The following is a 17,022-nucleotide window of genomic DNA, read 5'->3' on the forward strand; positions in this document are numbered from 1 at the left end:
CAGGAAGCAAAACCGGTTCTCCAAATCATTCGGGATAGGAGGTTTGAAACACGGCGAAGGAACGTTACCTGAGCCACCAGTTCCGTCTGCTCCTTCTGGAACATGCGGTTCAGCGCCTCGCAGGCCAGACCGGCCATGTCTGTACGGACCTTCATTCCAGTCATCAGCGGGCCGATGGCCTCTAGGGCGGACATGGAGCGCACGCAGAGCTACAAAAACAAAACATCGTGTCGCATATCCAAAAAGGAATGAGTGATCTGATGGCCGATGTGTGAATCACCAAACGCAAACTTACCTACTGAAATTTCAAACTATTCTAACCTATCCACCAAGGTTATTTTAGTTAACTAAAACTAACAAAAAAACGAAAAGTAAAATTCAAAAAACAATTTTGTTAATGAAGTAAAATAAAAAACAAAAACGAAGTGAAACTACATTTTAATTTTACAAAACAAACTAAAAGTAACTGTAATTATAGCAAAAATGTTGTTAGTTTTAGTCTTTGGTAATTAATTCATTGCATGAGCCTTTGGGGATGATTTTAAATGTGATTTTAAGTAGACTTAGTTTGATATTAACGGGAATAAGGACGTCATCTAGCAGCAGCTAATAGAAAAGTACCTTCAGATTGTGCACAAGTAATACAATTGAAGGGGAAAAAAAGAAAAAAAAAAAGTAAAAGTGATACTGAAACTAAAACTAAAGTAAAACCAAACATTTATTAAACAACTAAAACTAATAAAAACTAACAAGACCAACATGAAAAATAAAACTAACAAAATTAAAAAAAAATGAAATCAAAACTAAATGAAATTAAAAATTCCAAAACTATAATAACCCTGTTATCCACATACAGAGGTGGCTTGAATACTGTACGTGCATCATGATTTCATGTTTTGATTGTGCAGCTCCTTCGTGTGCATTCTTTGGCCACCAGGGGGCGGTATAAAATATGCACATAGCATTTACATGAAGACTGTCATTAAAGGGATCCTTCGGATTTTTTGACATGAATCTCAATTTTATCCTCACCTCCAGTGTGTGCGATCAGCACTGACTTACCCCTGACAGCGTTCTGTGACACTAGTTCTGGTCCGGTGTTGGACGAGAGGAAAATAATCCAGCATGTTGGCTGTGGTCATGGAAATAAAGCTTTTTTCTTCTAAAAACAATACGTTTTCAAAAGAGTGATACATTTGCATCACAAATACTCTTTCCTGAAAAAAGTCAGACGCCATTACCGCCAGCCACTACTTTTCTGTTCGTTCGTATCACTGCACGTCGCCCTGTAGACGGCGAATTGACACACTGCTGCCAGCTGATCCTTCCGCTAGAAGTTGTTTGTCTTTTCGAAGGCGGAAGGATCAGCTAGCTGGCTGCGGTGCGTCAATTCGCCGTCTACAGGGCGACGCGCAGTGATACGAACGAACAGAAAAGTAGTGGCTGGCGGTAATGGCGTCTGACTTTTTCCAGCAAAGAGTATTTGTGATGCAAATGTATCACTCTTTTGAACATATATTGTTTTTAGAAGAAAAACGCTTTATTTCCGTGATCACAGCCAACTTGCTGGACTATTTTCCTCTCGTCCAACACCGGACCAGAACTGGTGTCACAGAACGCTGTCAGGGGTAAGTCAGTGCTGATCGCACACACTCGAGGTGAGGATGAAATTGAGATTCATGTCAAAAAATCCGAACGATCTCTTTAAGATGCAGTAATATTCCACGGTTTTTTTTTGTTTTTTTTTTTTTTTTATAAGAGGTTAAAGAATATATGCCCGTATTGTTTTGTCAATCTACATACATTGCTGCACAGTTTTATTCAAATATAGATTGCAACATACAAAGCTAGTTTCGCCAGCCAGGCTATTATGTTTTGCATCGTACGTTAGCATTTAGCTAGCAGGCATTCGTAAGACAGTTATGTGGTTTACGTCAACAACGCTGTTCTTTCTGAAATGTTCTCAGGTGCCACAAGATGGCGACAAATCCCTAATATAAAAATAGTGCCTTGGTTGGTGGAGCCGATTACCTCGTTATCAGAGAGCACATGGATGAGGCGGATGGAGCTCTTGGGAATGGCGTTGTTCTTGTGGTTTAGCGCAGCTAAGATGCGGGGCAAGTGACCCAGAGGCGGGACCTGATCGGCCAGCTGCGCCTGTGAGCTGAACAGACAGACAGCTGCCGTGGTGACCGTCTCCAGTGCCTCCCCCTAAAAGGACATTTTCGGAATGGGGAGATTTATTTTTTATTTTTATTTTTTAAACACCGATCCCGCATTCGGCTCACGTTGGGGTTGTTCTTCTCCAGCAGCTCCGTCAGGGTCTCCAGGAGCGACACCAGGAAGTCGCGAGGCTTGCGCAGCACCCAGCCCGGCTGTGCGATAAAGATGCGCAGGAAGACTCCGCCCACTTCCAGCTCGCCTTGCCCGGCTCCATAGGCTAAGGTGAAGTCCTCCGGTAACTGAGGCAACACAAACATACAAGCTCATCATTTGTTCTTCAGCAAAATGTGAGAGTTGAAAACATGTGACAAAAAAGAAAAATACTATATTTGTGTGCCAACTGCTCTCATGATGTAGTTGTCATAATACATAGACTACTATTATATACTAGTAATTGTAGTCATAGTGTCAGTAGGTCACTATAGTCATCATAGTAGTAGAAGAACTAGTTGTATTTCATAGTATTAGTCAAAATATTAATAGTGGCGGTAAAAGCAGGAATAAAAGTAGAAGGGGAGAAAAAAAAAGTTAAAGATAATTGTTAGCTTGTTTCGTAACCAGATTGTAGTCACATAAAGACTCAATCCAACCAGCTGCTCCTCTATTTGACCGGCAACAGCTTCCTGATTAGCTATCGTTTTGTGTCAAAGTCACAATCATGTCCGCGGCTGGTCGGTTATCAGTACTTGTACCTGACGACCCGCTTCGTGAACTTACTTTCCAGTTGACGTCAGGATTATCCTTCTGCTGTTTAAAGTGCCTGGAAAAAGAAAATGACAGAGTTGAACTCTTTGGCTTCTTCTTTCTTTCCAGACGGTCACTAACTTTAAACGAGGACCTACTCAAGCATCATCTCCCGCACGGTGGTGGACACCGTCTCCCGGGAGCTGTCGTTCCAGATGAGTTCGGGATTCTCGTGCGTTCCCTCGAAGATGTGCACCGCCGCCTCGGCGTTGTCTCGCATGGCGTCCATGAACACGCTCGGGAGGAAACGGATCAGAGTCAGGCGAACCTGAAGGAAGAAAAGATAAGAAAATGCAACATCTCCTACGCAGACGGGTTTTGCCACACCCACCTTGGGCCCGACCAGCTTGTCCGATGTCATCTTGGAGAACAGTTCGGCTGTCTGTGTGCGAACTTGAGGGTGAGTGCAGTTGCAGAAGAGGTCCAGCAAGTAGATGAGAGCCCCTGTAGAAAGAAAGAAAATTATAGAAAAAAAAAAAAGGAAAAACAGGAAGAGAAAAACATGTGAAAAAGAAAACGAAAGAAAGAAAAAAGAAAGAAAAAGAAAAAATGGATGAAAAAAGAAAGATAAAAAAGATGAAAAAGGGAAAGAAAAAAGAAGAAAGAAAAAAGAAAGAAAATGAAAAAGAAAGAAAAAACAGCTTAATTTATGACTAAATTGTGGAAATATTGCTTTGGCTTCATAAAAGGTTGGCAAAAAAATATTCTGTGCAATCTTTAAAACGAAAATGTTTCCACAAACCTTTGAGCATGGCCTCTTTGACTATTTTGGTGTTGGATGTCAAAGCATGGAGCGTTTCCAACACCATTTGCCTGCCTAGAAGGACACACATTGACAATTAAGATAAAACAAATCAATCAAATCAAATAACATTTTGTGACTGGTTCCTTCCCGTCTTACTTGATGGGAGCGAGTGCAGCAGGAGGAGGAGATTGGACAGCACCAGCGACTCGGCAATGTTGCTGACACATTCTTGATTCGACGTCACCGTGTTGACAACCTGCGAGGAAAGCGGACGAGACTCGAATGAAGCGGCGTCCGAGACGCTCGAGTAGTTCTTTTTGGGATGGTTTTTGCACCTCCAGCACCAGCTGCTGCACCCTGCCAGCGCCGTGAACCCGCAGCAGGGAGAAAAGTAGCTTGAAATGGCTGATGCATTCCGTCTCGGAGCCTGGAAGGAAGGGATAAAACCAAAACTTAATTCGGCATCATCTTAGAACGAAGTTGGTGACAAGACAGAGCCGCGTCTCGTCTCACTGGGGTTGTTCTTGATGACGTTGCGTAGAGCCTCCAGAGCCATCTCGGCGAAGCGGAGCCGCTCGGCGTGCTGCTGGGATTCCAACTTGTTGCTCTGGCTCATGGCAAGCAGAGTGTGCAGGTACTGCGCCTGCGAGCCCACGTAGTCAAGCAGGCTCGCCGCAAATGCTTTGGGATACTGGAGACAAGGAGGAAAATAGGTTATTTATTTTACACAGACTTGGCAACTGCTACAGCAAAATAAATACTCCAAAGTGTGTTATTTGACGTAGCGTATATCACCATTTTTTTTTAACCATTTAAACCAATTCCTTAAAGGGATACTTGACTCATTTTCAGCAGTAAAAAGTTAATAATTTGTCTATAATTAATGTGGTAATTTCATTATTTTTCATGTACAAATAATACCTTTAAAAAGTACTTTTTCTATTTGCTGTCGACTGATGATGACATCACCTGTGCTAAGAAAGTAGGTGGGAGGAGTCTATTTTGAATTGTTTACAAACAGAAACGGTCAAAACTTAAGGACCCCACACCTTTAAAAACTTTTTTTTTTTTAATAAAATGTGTGATAAGGAGCAGTTAGAATCTAAAAATTTGCAATGGTTCCAAGGTGTGGTAGTCCCTAAAATCTGTACCTGTACTTCTAAGAGCTTACCTCTAGTGGGAAAGTTGGTTGTTCGTTGTAAACGCGTACAAAGATTTCGCCGACGATGAGCTCTTTGCTGTGTTCGCTGAATATGAAGTCCGCGCCAAAGCTCTCATCGTTCTCCCCCTGTCAGGAGAGAGAACAAAGTGAGCTAAGGTAAAATTAATACCCAACCGTTTTATAGACTTCACAGGTGACCTTTCAGCTGGTAAATATATAAGAGTTTAAAAAAAAATCATTTGATTATTCTTACTGGAAGCCAATAATGAATTCTTCCCAAAAAAAAAAAAATGCCTACCTGCACACTAGTCATATGTGACGAATCTGTCATCTGTCTTGAATGCCAATAACCCACCAAAACTTTGGGGTCACGTTTATTTGGCCTTTTCTGAAACATTACAATGTCAACTTCTTGTTCATCTGCGTTGTCTCCTGCCTCTCCTTGTTCTGTCTCTGCTTTCTCTGTCTGCGCTCCTTCTCTCTCTCCTTCCTTCTGCCGTTTCCTTCTACTGCGACTGACCCAGGGCAGATCCTCTCTTGACTGACTAAGGCCTGCCTCACTGTGATCAGGAAATGCCTGCATGGCCAGGATACAAAAACAACATAAGAGGTATTCACCTACACCACATGTCAAGATCCCATCTTCAAGGGCCTTTTGCGGTTTCTCTACTCCAACAATGATCAGGATCATTATCAGGCTACTTGCAGAGCTTGATGATGAGTGAATATGAATCAGCCGTGTTGAACGTGGGGAAACCTCAAAAACACGCAGGACTTAACACGCAGCAGTCAGGCCCTCGAGGACCCGACTTTTGACACCACTGACCTACAGCATAGCATTTCTACTGAGTCAAAATTTGTCTCTTACAAAAACGTCAGGCCAGAGTTGAACGGCCACTCGCGTTTACAAACATACAAAACGTGTTAACTAGTGTTTACGCAAGTAGATCGTCATACGCGATGCAGGCTTACATTGATTGCCGGTTGCAATGTAAAAGGAACATTAGTCCTGTGTATTGTTTGGCTTATTTCAAGTTTTTTTTAAATTTAATGTTATTTATTTAATTGAGTTCAATTAATTTAATTTATTTAGATATATTTTCTTTTTTTTAATTTAAGTTATTTTTATTTACTTTTTTTTTTAATTAATTTTTTTATTTAGTTATTAAGATGTTTGTCGCCTTACGTCAGTCATGAAAAACGTGGGACAAATCAGGGTCATTATGAATCTCAGGTAATATTCGAACCAGGAGCTCAGAAATGTGAGAAAAGCATCAATCTTAGGGGCTCGACACACGGTAGGCGACAAGTGACAGCGAATTACGTATCGCGTCACCTCCCATGTCAAACTGCACACACGAGAGGCGACGAGGTACTCGTCGCCGCACACGGGAAGCGACAAGCAGTTGCGACGGCGGCAGCGACTGCCGTCACCCTCTAGTGCGGCTTGTTGATAACAGATTTGATTGGCTATTAAATTGGAGGGAATCATTGTAAACGGACGTTCCACTACATAGTTCGAGGATGAAGATTCACAATATATTACTGGAATTAACGGAACTACTGTTGCTAAATGTCCTGTTCACGTCACGGAAATCGTTGCGTGAAGTGTCATATAAAACTGGAAGGACGGACTGCTAAAATTAGATCCTCCCATTTTGCCGTGTATCGCACTGTCTAGCATGCCCTGCGTTCATTGGCTCGTCAACGAAATCTTCGCTGATTGCTTGAAGCTTCAGCGACGCGACAAAAGTTGAACATGTTTCAATTTTCTAGTATCGCGTCGCGGACCTACGCGTGCACGTCTACGCGCGCGATTTTTCACATGCACGAATGTCGCGTTTCGCCGAGGGGGAGGGAGGAAGGCGATTTTCGCCTTATCGCCTTGATTCCATAGGAAATGAATGGAGAGCGAGCGACGTCACTTCCCGTGTGTCGAGCCCCTTACTCTTTTAATGTTCCCCTCTTGTTGACTCTCCAGGAACTCCAGTAGCTCAGCTCTTGTTCCGTTGTTCCAGATGAGGTAGGGGTTCTCCGTGTTGCTGTTCAGCAGTTTCAAGACCTTCAAAAGATCAAAACCGGTGCTCAGTCCGAGTTCCCTTCATTCAGCGGCGACGCGCCTCCACTACGTCAACCGACCTCGGCTGAAGATCCCACTCCGAGCTTCCTGGAGATGTACGGCGTCAACATGGCGGCCAGGCTCTTGCGGATGCTGGGGTTCTCCGGGGGGACGCTTTCCACGCCGTTGGTCTCCGACACAGGGTTGCCGCCATTGGGGCTGCGCGGCGTCGGCGGGAGGTAGCCCCCCAGCCGGCTAAGGGACACCAGGCTGAGCTTGGCCAGGTGGTTGGCCACTTCCTGCTGGTTGGTGTCCTGGCTGGTCTGCACGCCGCTTTCCTCCAGCGTGTAGTCGTAGTTGAAGAGCTGCACCAACAGGTGCCAGAGAACGCCGGCATGGTACAGTTGCGTCTGCAGGAAGAAGTCCACCGCGAAGGAGCTGACGCACTGCACCGCCAGGGCTGCCGTTTTGGGGAGACCCTGTAAAGTATATATTTTTTATTTTAACACCATGTTATGAATTATTATGAAATTATTGTATCAATGACTAAAAGATGCATGCAGCAATATTTCCATTACCATAGTTTAACATTTTTTTCAACTTTTATGTTAACAAGCGTATGAAAACTTTATTGTACAAAATTAGAAAAGACAAAACTTGAGATTAATCATGAGTTAACTATTTGAAGTCATGCGATTAATTACAATTACACATTTTAAACACCTGACACCCCTAAGCTATGCATAATTAAGATTCTAAGAAGCGAGTATTGGAACAATTATGCCATTGATTAACCAGGATCAACAAGTTTTGGTCGACAGATGGCGTACAAATTTTGATTGCTGACCTTTCCGTAGTACATGATGTGACAGAGGTCTCTGATGATGTAGGGCAGCTCGATGATCTTTTCCCGGCATTCCTCAAATTGAGCCGCCACGCTGTAGCACTTGCAGATGTGCCCGCACACCTGAGACGTTTGACATATTCGGTTTTATCGACATCATTTCTTTGTCAAAAAAACGACAAGGCAAAATCGGTCTAGCGCCGCATACCTGAACGGCCATGTCGTCGGCCTTGCTGGATGAAGTCAACACGGAGACGCAACGGGAAAGAGCCTCCAGCAACACCTGAGGATTTTTCGACAGTCATAATTGTAACATTGCTTTAAATGTTGGACACAATAAAAATAAAGAAGAAAACAAATTAACCTCGATTCCATTCTCGCGCCGCAGCTCCTCGGCGTTGAGTGCCGAACAGTTGACGGTGTGGAAGGCGAGCTCGGCGGCAGCCGGCAGCAGAGGCGAGGTCTTGGAGAAGAGGAGGTCATCTTGGGTCTCCATGGTGATGGTTTTGATGAGCATGGGGTAGCCGGCGTACTTGTAGGGCTCCAGCTCTATTTTGGAAAAGTGAAGACATTCGCACCAGTCGAGTACTTGCCTAAATAATGGTGCGAGGATCAAGAAAGACGTTTTAACACTTGCTGAAATCAGCCAGTTTTAAGCTTCAGTACTATGGGGAGCAGGGCCTCCCGCCGCTGTGCTCCAAATGTAATTAACTTATTTGCTCCTAAAAACGTATAAACAAGTTCTAGTTTAAATATTATCATGCTCCCAAAGACGTTGTTATACGTTTCTTTTTTATGTTTCTGTATGCTAGAGCATACACAAAGCTTTGATGCATCCTCTGAACTGAAAATAATGTTAAAAGCAATGGTAGTTATCACATAAACGGCCATCTGGCGGCAGCAGAGTATAAGAGATCAAGCAGGGCCATGTTGCAAAAATCTCTTTTCCCCACTGTTTCAAACAGATTTGTGAATAATGATGAAACTTAGCTATATTCTAATGCTAATTGCTGCAGAACGGAAACAGATAGGAATAGACTTTTTTTTTTTTCCTGATGAAAGAAGAGACTCTAATCTTTCTCTAAGTTCCATGTTTTTATAGCAATAGAAAAATATTCTGTGGGCCATACAAAATAAGTCAAAATCCATTAAAACAGCTGGGAGCGAAAGGGGTTGCTTCAGTGAAAATGTCTGGGACTGAATGAGTTAATAACAGTGACAATAAAAATATTCGTCGATCTGGGTCAGTAATTTTTTCGAGACTTCACGTCATAAAGAACTCGTCATAAATGTCGCATGAGCATCTGTTTACTGCGTTTTCTCAAGTTTTTTTTTTTCCCCTTGCCTGGATTGCATGTCTAGACCAGACATTTGACATTTTTTTGGAGCACCATTTAAAATTGGCCCGTGTCTGCATACCATCTTTGTGCCGGTTGAAAAGGATGCTTTGGGTCTTGAGGATGAGGATAATGTTTTCCGGGTCGGGCCCATCCACGACTCGTGCCGACTTTGTGCAAAGGAACTCGTAGGCCTTGTTGACTTTCTCAAACATATCCTGAAAGAGTGGAAATAAAACATGGGGATGGAAAACAGCAGTGTAAGAGAGAAAAAAAAAACAAAAAAAAACACACACCCTGCCATCTGGGTTCTTGTCTGGATGGTACTTCTGCGCCAGCCTGAAGTAAGCTTTTCTGATCTTGCTCTCCTCGTGCCTTTCGAAAAAAGTACATAAAGCATTTCAAATGGCTTGGCATTACATGGCAACCACATGTTTCAGAGTGGAAGAAAACTGACTCACATCCCTTGTCCTTTGGGGAGGTTGAGGACTTCGTAAGCATCATCTATTGACATGGAGGGAGGCTTCTTCTCCACCTCCTTCTTCCATGCTTCAAGGGTGTCCTTAAGCAGCTTCACCTAGGAGGCAAACTGTGTTGAAACAAGTTTTTTTTCTTAAAAAATGGAAGCAAGAAAAGGCACATACAGCATCTCTAATAGGCCAGTCGGGGAAGTGGACGGTGTCACACAGGTGTCTGAGGTAGTAGATGTTGCAGAAGAGCTCATTGTCCAGCTGAGGGAAGCTGATGACAGGGATGGGGCAATACTGGTAGAGGGCGCGCGTGTTGCTCTGCAGCCTCGGGCTGAAGTCGGCAATATGGGCGGCGATCTTCTCAATCATCATGCGCCTGACAGACAGAGAAATGTCCAAAATCTGGAACCTGGCTCAAAGCATCTGCAACCGAGAGGATTCGCAACCGTCCGACCGACCTCATCTCACAGCTCCAGATGGCCTCGGGGGTGTCAAACTCTCCGAGGAAGATCTCCGAGAAGCGCTCGGCCTCGTAGTTCTCCAGGTAGCACACCATGGCCTCGGGAAGGGCCGATCCAAGAACGCTACGCTGCACGATGTCCTGACCTTTGGACTAGGGATACAAGAAGGTGTCACTCACATAGAACGGTTCGATTTTCAAAACTCAAATGTAAAGAATCAAACAGTTTGTGCATCATGATTTCATGCACGAAGTCAATGAGATTTAAGTGGTGTGCGCACCTTGGCCACCAGAGGGCAGTGTAATCGATCGACATAATAGACATGGATTTGATGATAAAACAGAAGAAGAACACCACAACTAAACTCTAATAACAGCCGTTTTATGCAGACGATAAAGAATATATGCTTGAGAGTATTGCATGCTCTGCAGGTGTGCAAGTATTTTGGGATCATTGTTTGTAGTAAGTATACTTAGACTTTAAACAATATAAGCAATTCTTTAAAAAATTAGGGAGGCACACTTTATTAGTGTTAGGGCTCGGTCCATAAATCTATGCCAAAAGCGAGGGTTAACTGTGTTCTAAAAACGAGACAATTTTACCTCTTCAGATTTAAAGGCTTGTTTCAAGTGAGTGTACTTCAAGAACCTGAAAAGGACGAAAGATTCACATGATGTTTAATTCGAACCAACAGCAGCACAATGGTCGAAGCAGATGTACAACAGCGCATTTTGTACCTTGCGACAGGAAGCACGTTGGAGCCCGTGTACATCATGATGAAGAAGAAGACTCCGGTCAAGTAGAGGCGCTGCAAGTTGGGGTTGTCCTGCATCACCAGGTACAGGACATTGGCCACCTTTTCCACCAGGATGGGGTCGAACGTCAAGAGAAGCTAAAATAAAATTGAAAAAAAGAGCCGGGCGGATTAGTAAATATGATTTAAAAAACTGAAAGTATCTGTTCTAGATGATTCATATTGTACCTGAACAATATGTGGCAGGCAAGCGCTGTCAGTTATCATCCTCTTGATCTTTGGTAACGGGCGAATAATGGCGTTATCTTGATCCCTGGAAGAAAAGAAGAAGAAGAAGAAAATCAATAGTCATCCAAGGCTATGAATTATGGATTAATATCATCAGGATATATCCAGAAAGCTCCAGAGACCTGCTGGGGTAGTAGGAGCACATGGTGATGAGCATGTTGAGGATGAGCGTGGCCAGATCCGTCTCATTCATCACCGCCTGCCCCGTGGCCAGCAGGCACCACTTCAGCTGCGGCACGGCCTGCAGGGGGCGCCATCCGTCCATGCCTTGAGCCCAGCAGCGCGTCTTGGCTGACAGGACGCCCGTGGTCCAAAACTCCTGCATCTGAAATCGAACCGCATGGGAAAAATATAATATTGCGACTAGGATTTGTGATTTTTTTGTTTTAACCACTAGATCTCCCAGAGCCGTCATTTTGACTGTTATGACAACTGGATTTGTTGTTACTCTGTTTAAATAGATCTAGAATGTTCCAGGTCTTTTGACTTTTCCTCTCTCTGTGTATATATATCATTACTGCACTGCCATTTTATTGTATTAAAAATAGAAAAATATTTAGGAGTAATTACTACTTTACCCCCACTACCACTACCCATCAATTTGACTGCTCTATTCATTTCAATGTACATCTTTCACGGTGGGCCTCTGTAATTGACGCTGCTGGGCTTCCGTAGCAACTACCATTCAATGCAGAGGCATTTGGCTTTGAATACAAGCTGGATTACCATGTTGGAAAAAGAAAAAAAAAAAAACTATACTAGAGAAGAGACTACACAGCTACATTCTAAGCTGACAGAGGGTCTGAGAAATCACAATGAGTGGTCACTGGATCGCTCTCAGCAGTTTCAGACAGCAAGTCCAAACAAGACCAGCCCACCCCCTCTAAAAAGAGGCATGTATCGCTTCACTGGAATTGTTGACGCAGCTCAAGGTAGAGAAAAGCTTATAATAGTACAAAATGCGCTTCTAGATGTGATGGAGTCATGACGTTTTTGGCAATACAAGCCTGATAATCAAAATTAATACACCCGTTTTCCACAGAAAAGCAAGAGAGGGGCTTTATTAGCTACTCAGAATAGCGAGTAATAGCCATATTAGGTGATTACTATTATTATTATTATTATTAGGCAAGAGGGCAAGCCTTCAAAATGACTGCTCCGGGAGATCTAGTTTTAGAACTCTAGTAGTGCTAGTGTTAAAGTGGTACTTTTTTTAAACGTTTCGGAGTGAGTCGTCCTGAGTTGTGATGTCACAATGTGGCTAATTTATTTAATCCCAACATCGAGTTTCTGTACCACTGATTTGGCAGCCAGGCAGGATGAATGATCCAAAGCCACTTTCAAGCCATTACACTGCCAAAAAAATAAGTTTAAAAAAAAAAACTTAAGGTAAGCAGAGCTGCACTTAGTTTTTATAGTAGTATCTGTGACATGGAGAGAGTATTTTTTTTTATGGTTTGAGCAATACAGCGAACAAAAGTCCTTAAAAACTGTTTAATTTCAGCAAGGTAGAGAAAAAAAAAGGGTGATTATTAATCCATTAGATATTGAGAGAAATTGTGAATTTGTGAACTAATACGCGTCTCCTATTATAAGCAATCCACACCTCTTCAAAGCTGAACGGTCCTCTTCTTTCCTTGTCTGCATTCCCAAAGTACCACTCCTTCTCGCTCTCTCGCTTCATGTCAGGTGCCGCTTCCAAGACGTTGCTCTGGGGAAATTTCAGGGCTCATTTAATGAATTAAACACGCAGTAAAAACCCGTTCGGAAATCCAGGCCAAACATGTTGCTTACCTGCAGCGGCACCGTGGCTCTGCTGGTATGCAGATGGGCCAAGGTGAGCAGGTCCACCAGGATGCGCACCCCGTTAGAGTCCATTATGTCCTTCACGTTTTTCTGCAGAAGTGTAAATTTCTTAGTTAGTTGTAGTAAAATTTAACTCATTTGTTCCCAAAATGTATAAATACGTTGCATTTTAAATGTTTTAAGTGTCTCAAAGACGTATTTATACTTTTTTTTTTTTTATGCTATAGCATACGGAAGGCTTGATGCAGCCTCTCAACTGCAAAGAACAGTTGAAGAAATGGTAGTTATCACACAAACGGCTAGCAGGTGGCAGCAGAGTATAAGAGATCAACCCGGGCCATGTTGAAAAAAAGAAGTTCATTTACTCAATTCTAAATAGATTTGTGAAAAATGCTGAAACCTAGCTATATTCTAATGCTAATTGCTGCAAAACAGAAACAAACGTGTTTTTTTTCCCCCGATGAAAGAAGAAACTAATCTTTCTTTTGATAGGTTCCATGTTTTTATAGCAATAAAACAAAATATTCTGTGGGCCATGCAAAATCTACCAAAATCCAGTAAAACAGCCGGATAAAAGGGATTGCTTCTGTGAAAACGGCTGGGAGTGAATGAGTTAATTGTGGAGAGAGATAGCAGCTTTTGTTAGCGTACCCTGTTGAGAATCAGCTTGTTCAAGAAGAGGATGAGTCTGTCTCTTTCCAGCTTGTCCGAACACTGGAAACACACAATTTGACAAATCAGGCAAACTCGGCATGACGAGAGCAAGCGTCTCGGGCCGAGACTCACGCGGTCTAGCATGCCCACGATGTATTTGGTGTCGGTGAAGGGGCCGATCTCATCGAAGCACTTTCCGTACACTATGGTGAGCGCCTGGAGGCACAGGCACTTCATGGCGACTTTGGGCGTGAGCAGGAAGCGGTGGTAGAGCTCATTGAAGAACTCGTACCTAAGAAGGCGCAAGGTCACTTTATGACAAAAACAAGCAGAAATATTAAACGTTTGTTTGCTCACGATCTCTTGATGGCGCTCGATTCAGCATTTTCATCCTCCTCCAGCAGGAGGCGCAAGTAATAGTCACCGATTTTGATCTCATCGGAAAGGCACTCATATTTCACCTGCAAATATATCACAAGTGTTCCTCGGTTACTTGATAGGAAAACTGATGAAAAACTCAACATTCAAAACAACCTCGAACCTCAAACTCCTGGTGGTTCCAGGAGATGACGGTGGCGTTGCCAAGTTCGCGGTCCACGTTGAAGGCGCGCATCTCCCCTTCCAGCGCGTCCCGAAGCTCCTCTCTGGTCTTCAGATTCCAGATGAGGTTGGAGCGTGCGTGGTCGAGCTGGAATCTTGATTTGATAGTGTGATTTATCATCGTGCAACTCCCTTAGTAAATATTTGTACACTAGAGAATTTTTGGTACAGACAGGTCCCGCCTACCTGTAGTAGAAAAGCTCCCAGTTGGCCTCGATCTTGATCCGCTGTCGTCGCTTTCTCAGGATGACAGGCTTTTGATTGGCATTCTGCAACCAGATGACAAAATATCACGATTAAGCATTTAAAATATGTATATTGCCAACATATGGATTAGAAGAAAAGCGTTGAACGAACGCGCGTGGATGGACAACTTGCATGGAGGAGACATTTTGAGATGGTAGCATCAGCATGAAGAAAAAGACAAAATGGCACCAGATATAAAGCCACCAGTGGGCTATACAAATTAACTTGACTTGGGGAAAAAAAAATGTTCAAAATGTTTTTGCCACTGAATAAGTTTTAAAGGCACACACACACACACACACACATTCAGCGTCACAGATATGACAGAATGTAGGGATGTAACAATAACAGCCACAATACATCGTCATTTTCATGTCACAATATTAAAACCAGCACATCTGTTTAAAAAGTCAGGTTGATTTCCATTTGTGCAGTTCTAGTACCCTCTGGTGGCTAGTTTCTTAGTGCAGTTTAATTTTCATAAGCCACGTTTTGGCCCTCCTATGATTAAGTGTTATTAGAGATAGTTGGTTGTTTATATACGTGTTGTAATGTACAGAAACGCAATATTATACAGGTTTTTTTAGTACGAGTTTTTTTTTTTTAAAACAATATTTTGACCTTTTCTGTATCGCCAACCTCCCCACAATATCGTGATAATTATCGTATCGTGACCTTCATATCGTGATATTGTATCGTAATGTTTGGATATCATTACATCCCTAGCAGAATGTGAGCATGCCAACCCCAACTGGACAAAAAGAAAATATCTGCACTTCTTATGCATATATTTTGGTATTATATACAAGAAGCTTTAACATCACAAACATTTGGTCATTTCTTCGTGGATTTGCGAGGGTGGTCCGGAAAATAACCCCAGCGATTAAAAAGGATTACTGCACCATGAAACCCATAAATGATTTCTCATTAAAAAATAAATAAAAAAAATAAAAAAATAAAAATAAAAAAGTGGTGGTGGTGGTGGTGGTGGGGTGGGGGTGGGGGGTCATTGGAACACCAAAATTTATTGATTTATGTGCATTTTATATACTTATTCCTTACAACCACCAGTGTCATCCAATCATCTTTTTTTTTCCTCTCTCATTTAAAGTAGCACTCGACTCGAAAGAAATTGAGCTTTCAATGAGAGGATGGAAACAATGAACACTTGGCTGGAAAGACAGCAGACGAAGAAAAGGGCACAGATCCTGTTGGCCGGGCCTTACTCACCAGGTTATTTCTGTCCTGCTACAATAGTTTGACAGCAGAGGGGAGGGGCGGAGACAACATAGAGAGATTATTCTTTGGTGCGTGAACCACCACAGAATGGTTGGCTTTTTTTTTTTTTTTTGTCAGGCTGGTAGCTGTTCAAGAGCGTCAAGTTGAGCCGCCAGTGAAAATCGTCCTCACCTCTTTCTGGGCGATGCCCATCTTGTCTCTCCAGTGCATGAGGACCAAATCCGCCTTCTCCTTGGCAAATTTCTCCACCTCTTTGGCTGCTTTGCCGGCTATCCGCTGCCACTCAGGCACCTTGTTGCGGTTCAGCAGGTCCTAAACCAGGAGGAAAGAAAATAGTCCTTAAAAAAAAAGGGGGGGGGGGGGGTTGCAGGTGGATTGCGAGGATACAATGTGAGGTTGTTACGCTACCGTGGCAATTTTCAAGTTATCTCGGACGTGCATTCGATCCACGTCTTTCTCCGGTACTGGATCGGGACTGTCCATGTACGCGAGCAGGCCTGTCGGCTACAAAGTGAACACAATAGAAAACTTTTCTACCAAAATGTTTCTACCCTAAAGAGTTAAAATGACAAAAATGAGCCAAAAATCCCCACAGTTTCCATTCAAAAATGTTACCAATATTCTCTTGAGGAGGTTCATGGCGACAGGGTTCTCTGCGGTCCACAGTCCCACAAGGTGACGGCTCAGCTGTCTACATTGACCAAAAAAAATAAAAAACAGGAGGCATGTTCAATTTCAGGTTTGTGTTTCATTGCCCATGAGCTTGCCAACGCTGCTTCCTGTGACCTGTTGGTGAGCATCCTTTGGTCGGCGCTGATGGTGAACAAGGAGGTGTGCAGATGCCGAGGAAGGGCCCCCTCGCTCAAAGCCAGTTCTTGCATTTTGGTGGCAATTTCCTTGTCTCCTTCCTGTATGTGGAAAAGAATGACAGGGTGACCAAGTAAACGAAGCAGTTAAACACACAGAACATGCTTCTCAATTACCTCAATGATGGCCTTCATCACAAGACCAGCTCCCTTAACAATGGCCATCGAGGGATGCTAAGAAGAAAGAACATTGCGTGAATGAATTTTAAATGGAACTCCACAGACGATGTGAAACAGATAATGAATGCTTTTTGGGGGTGTTTTTAAACACACAAAGTTCTTCTCTCAGTTCAGATTCAATTATACCAAGCTTTATTTTTAAATAGAAAAAGCACTTCTTAAAATACTGTACTTTCTAACATCGACCAATAAAGGTTATCTTCTGTAAGTTAATTTATTTAATCATTAAAAATATACCGGTATCTATTTTGACAAATTTGAATTTGCATTCCGTAAATTATGAAAAATCTGTGGGAACAAAAGTGACCATCTATTTGAACTCATCTGCTCCCAAAAACATTTAA

The 17,022-nt window shown here is 42.9% G+C and overlaps 1 protein-coding gene across 5 annotated transcripts in view; it reads right to left on the bottom strand.

Moving 5' to 3' along the window:
- Positions 1 to 17,022, bottom strand: part of dnajc13 (DnaJ heat shock protein family (Hsp40) member C13) — a 32,967-nt gene that overhangs the window by 3,385 nt on the left and 12,560 nt on the right. For 2 of the 5 annotated variants that reach the window (XR_013280887.1, XM_077508994.1), the window contains exons 16-54: positions 16,616 to 16,672; positions 16,419 to 16,540; positions 16,248 to 16,323; positions 16,041 to 16,136; positions 15,804 to 15,944; positions 15,624 to 15,641; positions 14,334 to 14,416; positions 14,089 to 14,242; positions 13,905 to 14,008; positions 13,680 to 13,839; positions 13,545 to 13,607; positions 12,882 to 12,983; positions 12,694 to 12,798; positions 11,210 to 11,412; positions 11,028 to 11,112; positions 10,783 to 10,937; positions 10,648 to 10,693; positions 10,043 to 10,197; positions 9,759 to 9,960; positions 9,576 to 9,691; positions 9,411 to 9,489; positions 9,197 to 9,332; positions 8,142 to 8,326; positions 7,986 to 8,060; positions 7,781 to 7,900; positions 7,014 to 7,412; positions 6,823 to 6,936; positions 5,173 to 5,451; positions 4,884 to 5,000; positions 4,226 to 4,403; positions 4,048 to 4,139; positions 3,869 to 3,968; positions 3,710 to 3,784; positions 3,299 to 3,411; positions 3,066 to 3,235; positions 2,941 to 2,983; positions 2,289 to 2,462; positions 2,032 to 2,211; positions 69 to 209 (exon numbers count right to left, since the gene is read on the bottom strand). Coding sequence is in view for 4 of the 5 variants with exons in the window: in XM_077508994.1 (XP_077365120.1) it covers positions 69 to 209; positions 2,032 to 2,211; positions 2,289 to 2,462; positions 2,941 to 2,983; positions 3,066 to 3,235; positions 3,299 to 3,411; positions 3,710 to 3,784; positions 3,869 to 3,968; positions 4,048 to 4,139; positions 4,226 to 4,403; positions 4,884 to 5,000; positions 5,173 to 5,451; positions 6,823 to 6,936; positions 7,014 to 7,412; positions 7,781 to 7,900; positions 7,986 to 8,060; positions 8,142 to 8,326; positions 9,197 to 9,332; positions 9,411 to 9,489; positions 9,576 to 9,691; positions 9,759 to 9,960; positions 10,043 to 10,197; positions 10,648 to 10,693; positions 10,783 to 10,937; positions 11,028 to 11,112; positions 11,210 to 11,412; positions 12,694 to 12,798; positions 12,882 to 12,983; positions 13,545 to 13,607; positions 13,680 to 13,839; positions 13,905 to 14,008; positions 14,089 to 14,242; positions 14,334 to 14,416; positions 15,624 to 15,641; positions 15,804 to 15,944; positions 16,041 to 16,136; positions 16,248 to 16,323; positions 16,419 to 16,540; positions 16,616 to 16,672 (5,013 nt within the window). In the remaining variant the exon portion in view is untranslated. The remainder of the gene's footprint in view (positions 1 to 68; positions 210 to 2,031; positions 2,212 to 2,288; positions 2,463 to 2,940; positions 2,984 to 3,065; positions 3,236 to 3,298; positions 3,412 to 3,709; positions 3,785 to 3,868; positions 3,969 to 4,047; positions 4,140 to 4,225; positions 4,404 to 4,883; positions 5,001 to 5,172; positions 5,452 to 6,822; positions 6,937 to 7,013; positions 7,413 to 7,780; positions 7,901 to 7,985; positions 8,061 to 8,141; positions 8,327 to 9,196; positions 9,333 to 9,410; positions 9,490 to 9,575; positions 9,692 to 9,758; positions 9,961 to 10,042; positions 10,198 to 10,647; positions 10,694 to 10,782; positions 10,938 to 11,027; positions 11,113 to 11,209; positions 11,413 to 12,693; positions 12,799 to 12,881; positions 12,984 to 13,544; positions 13,608 to 13,679; positions 13,840 to 13,904; positions 14,009 to 14,088; positions 14,243 to 14,333; positions 14,417 to 15,623; positions 15,642 to 15,803; positions 15,945 to 16,040; positions 16,137 to 16,247; positions 16,324 to 16,418; positions 16,541 to 16,615; positions 16,673 to 17,022) is intronic. The other 3 variants (XM_077508995.1, XM_077508996.1, XM_077508997.1) reach the window with 3 other exon arrangements.

Source organism: Festucalex cinctus, chromosome 20 (assembly GCF_051991245.1).
Source record: "Festucalex cinctus isolate MCC-2025b chromosome 20, RoL_Fcin_1.0, whole genome shotgun sequence".
In the NCBI taxonomy this organism is placed as follows: Eukaryota; Metazoa; Chordata; class Actinopteri; order Syngnathiformes; family Syngnathidae; genus Festucalex; species Festucalex cinctus.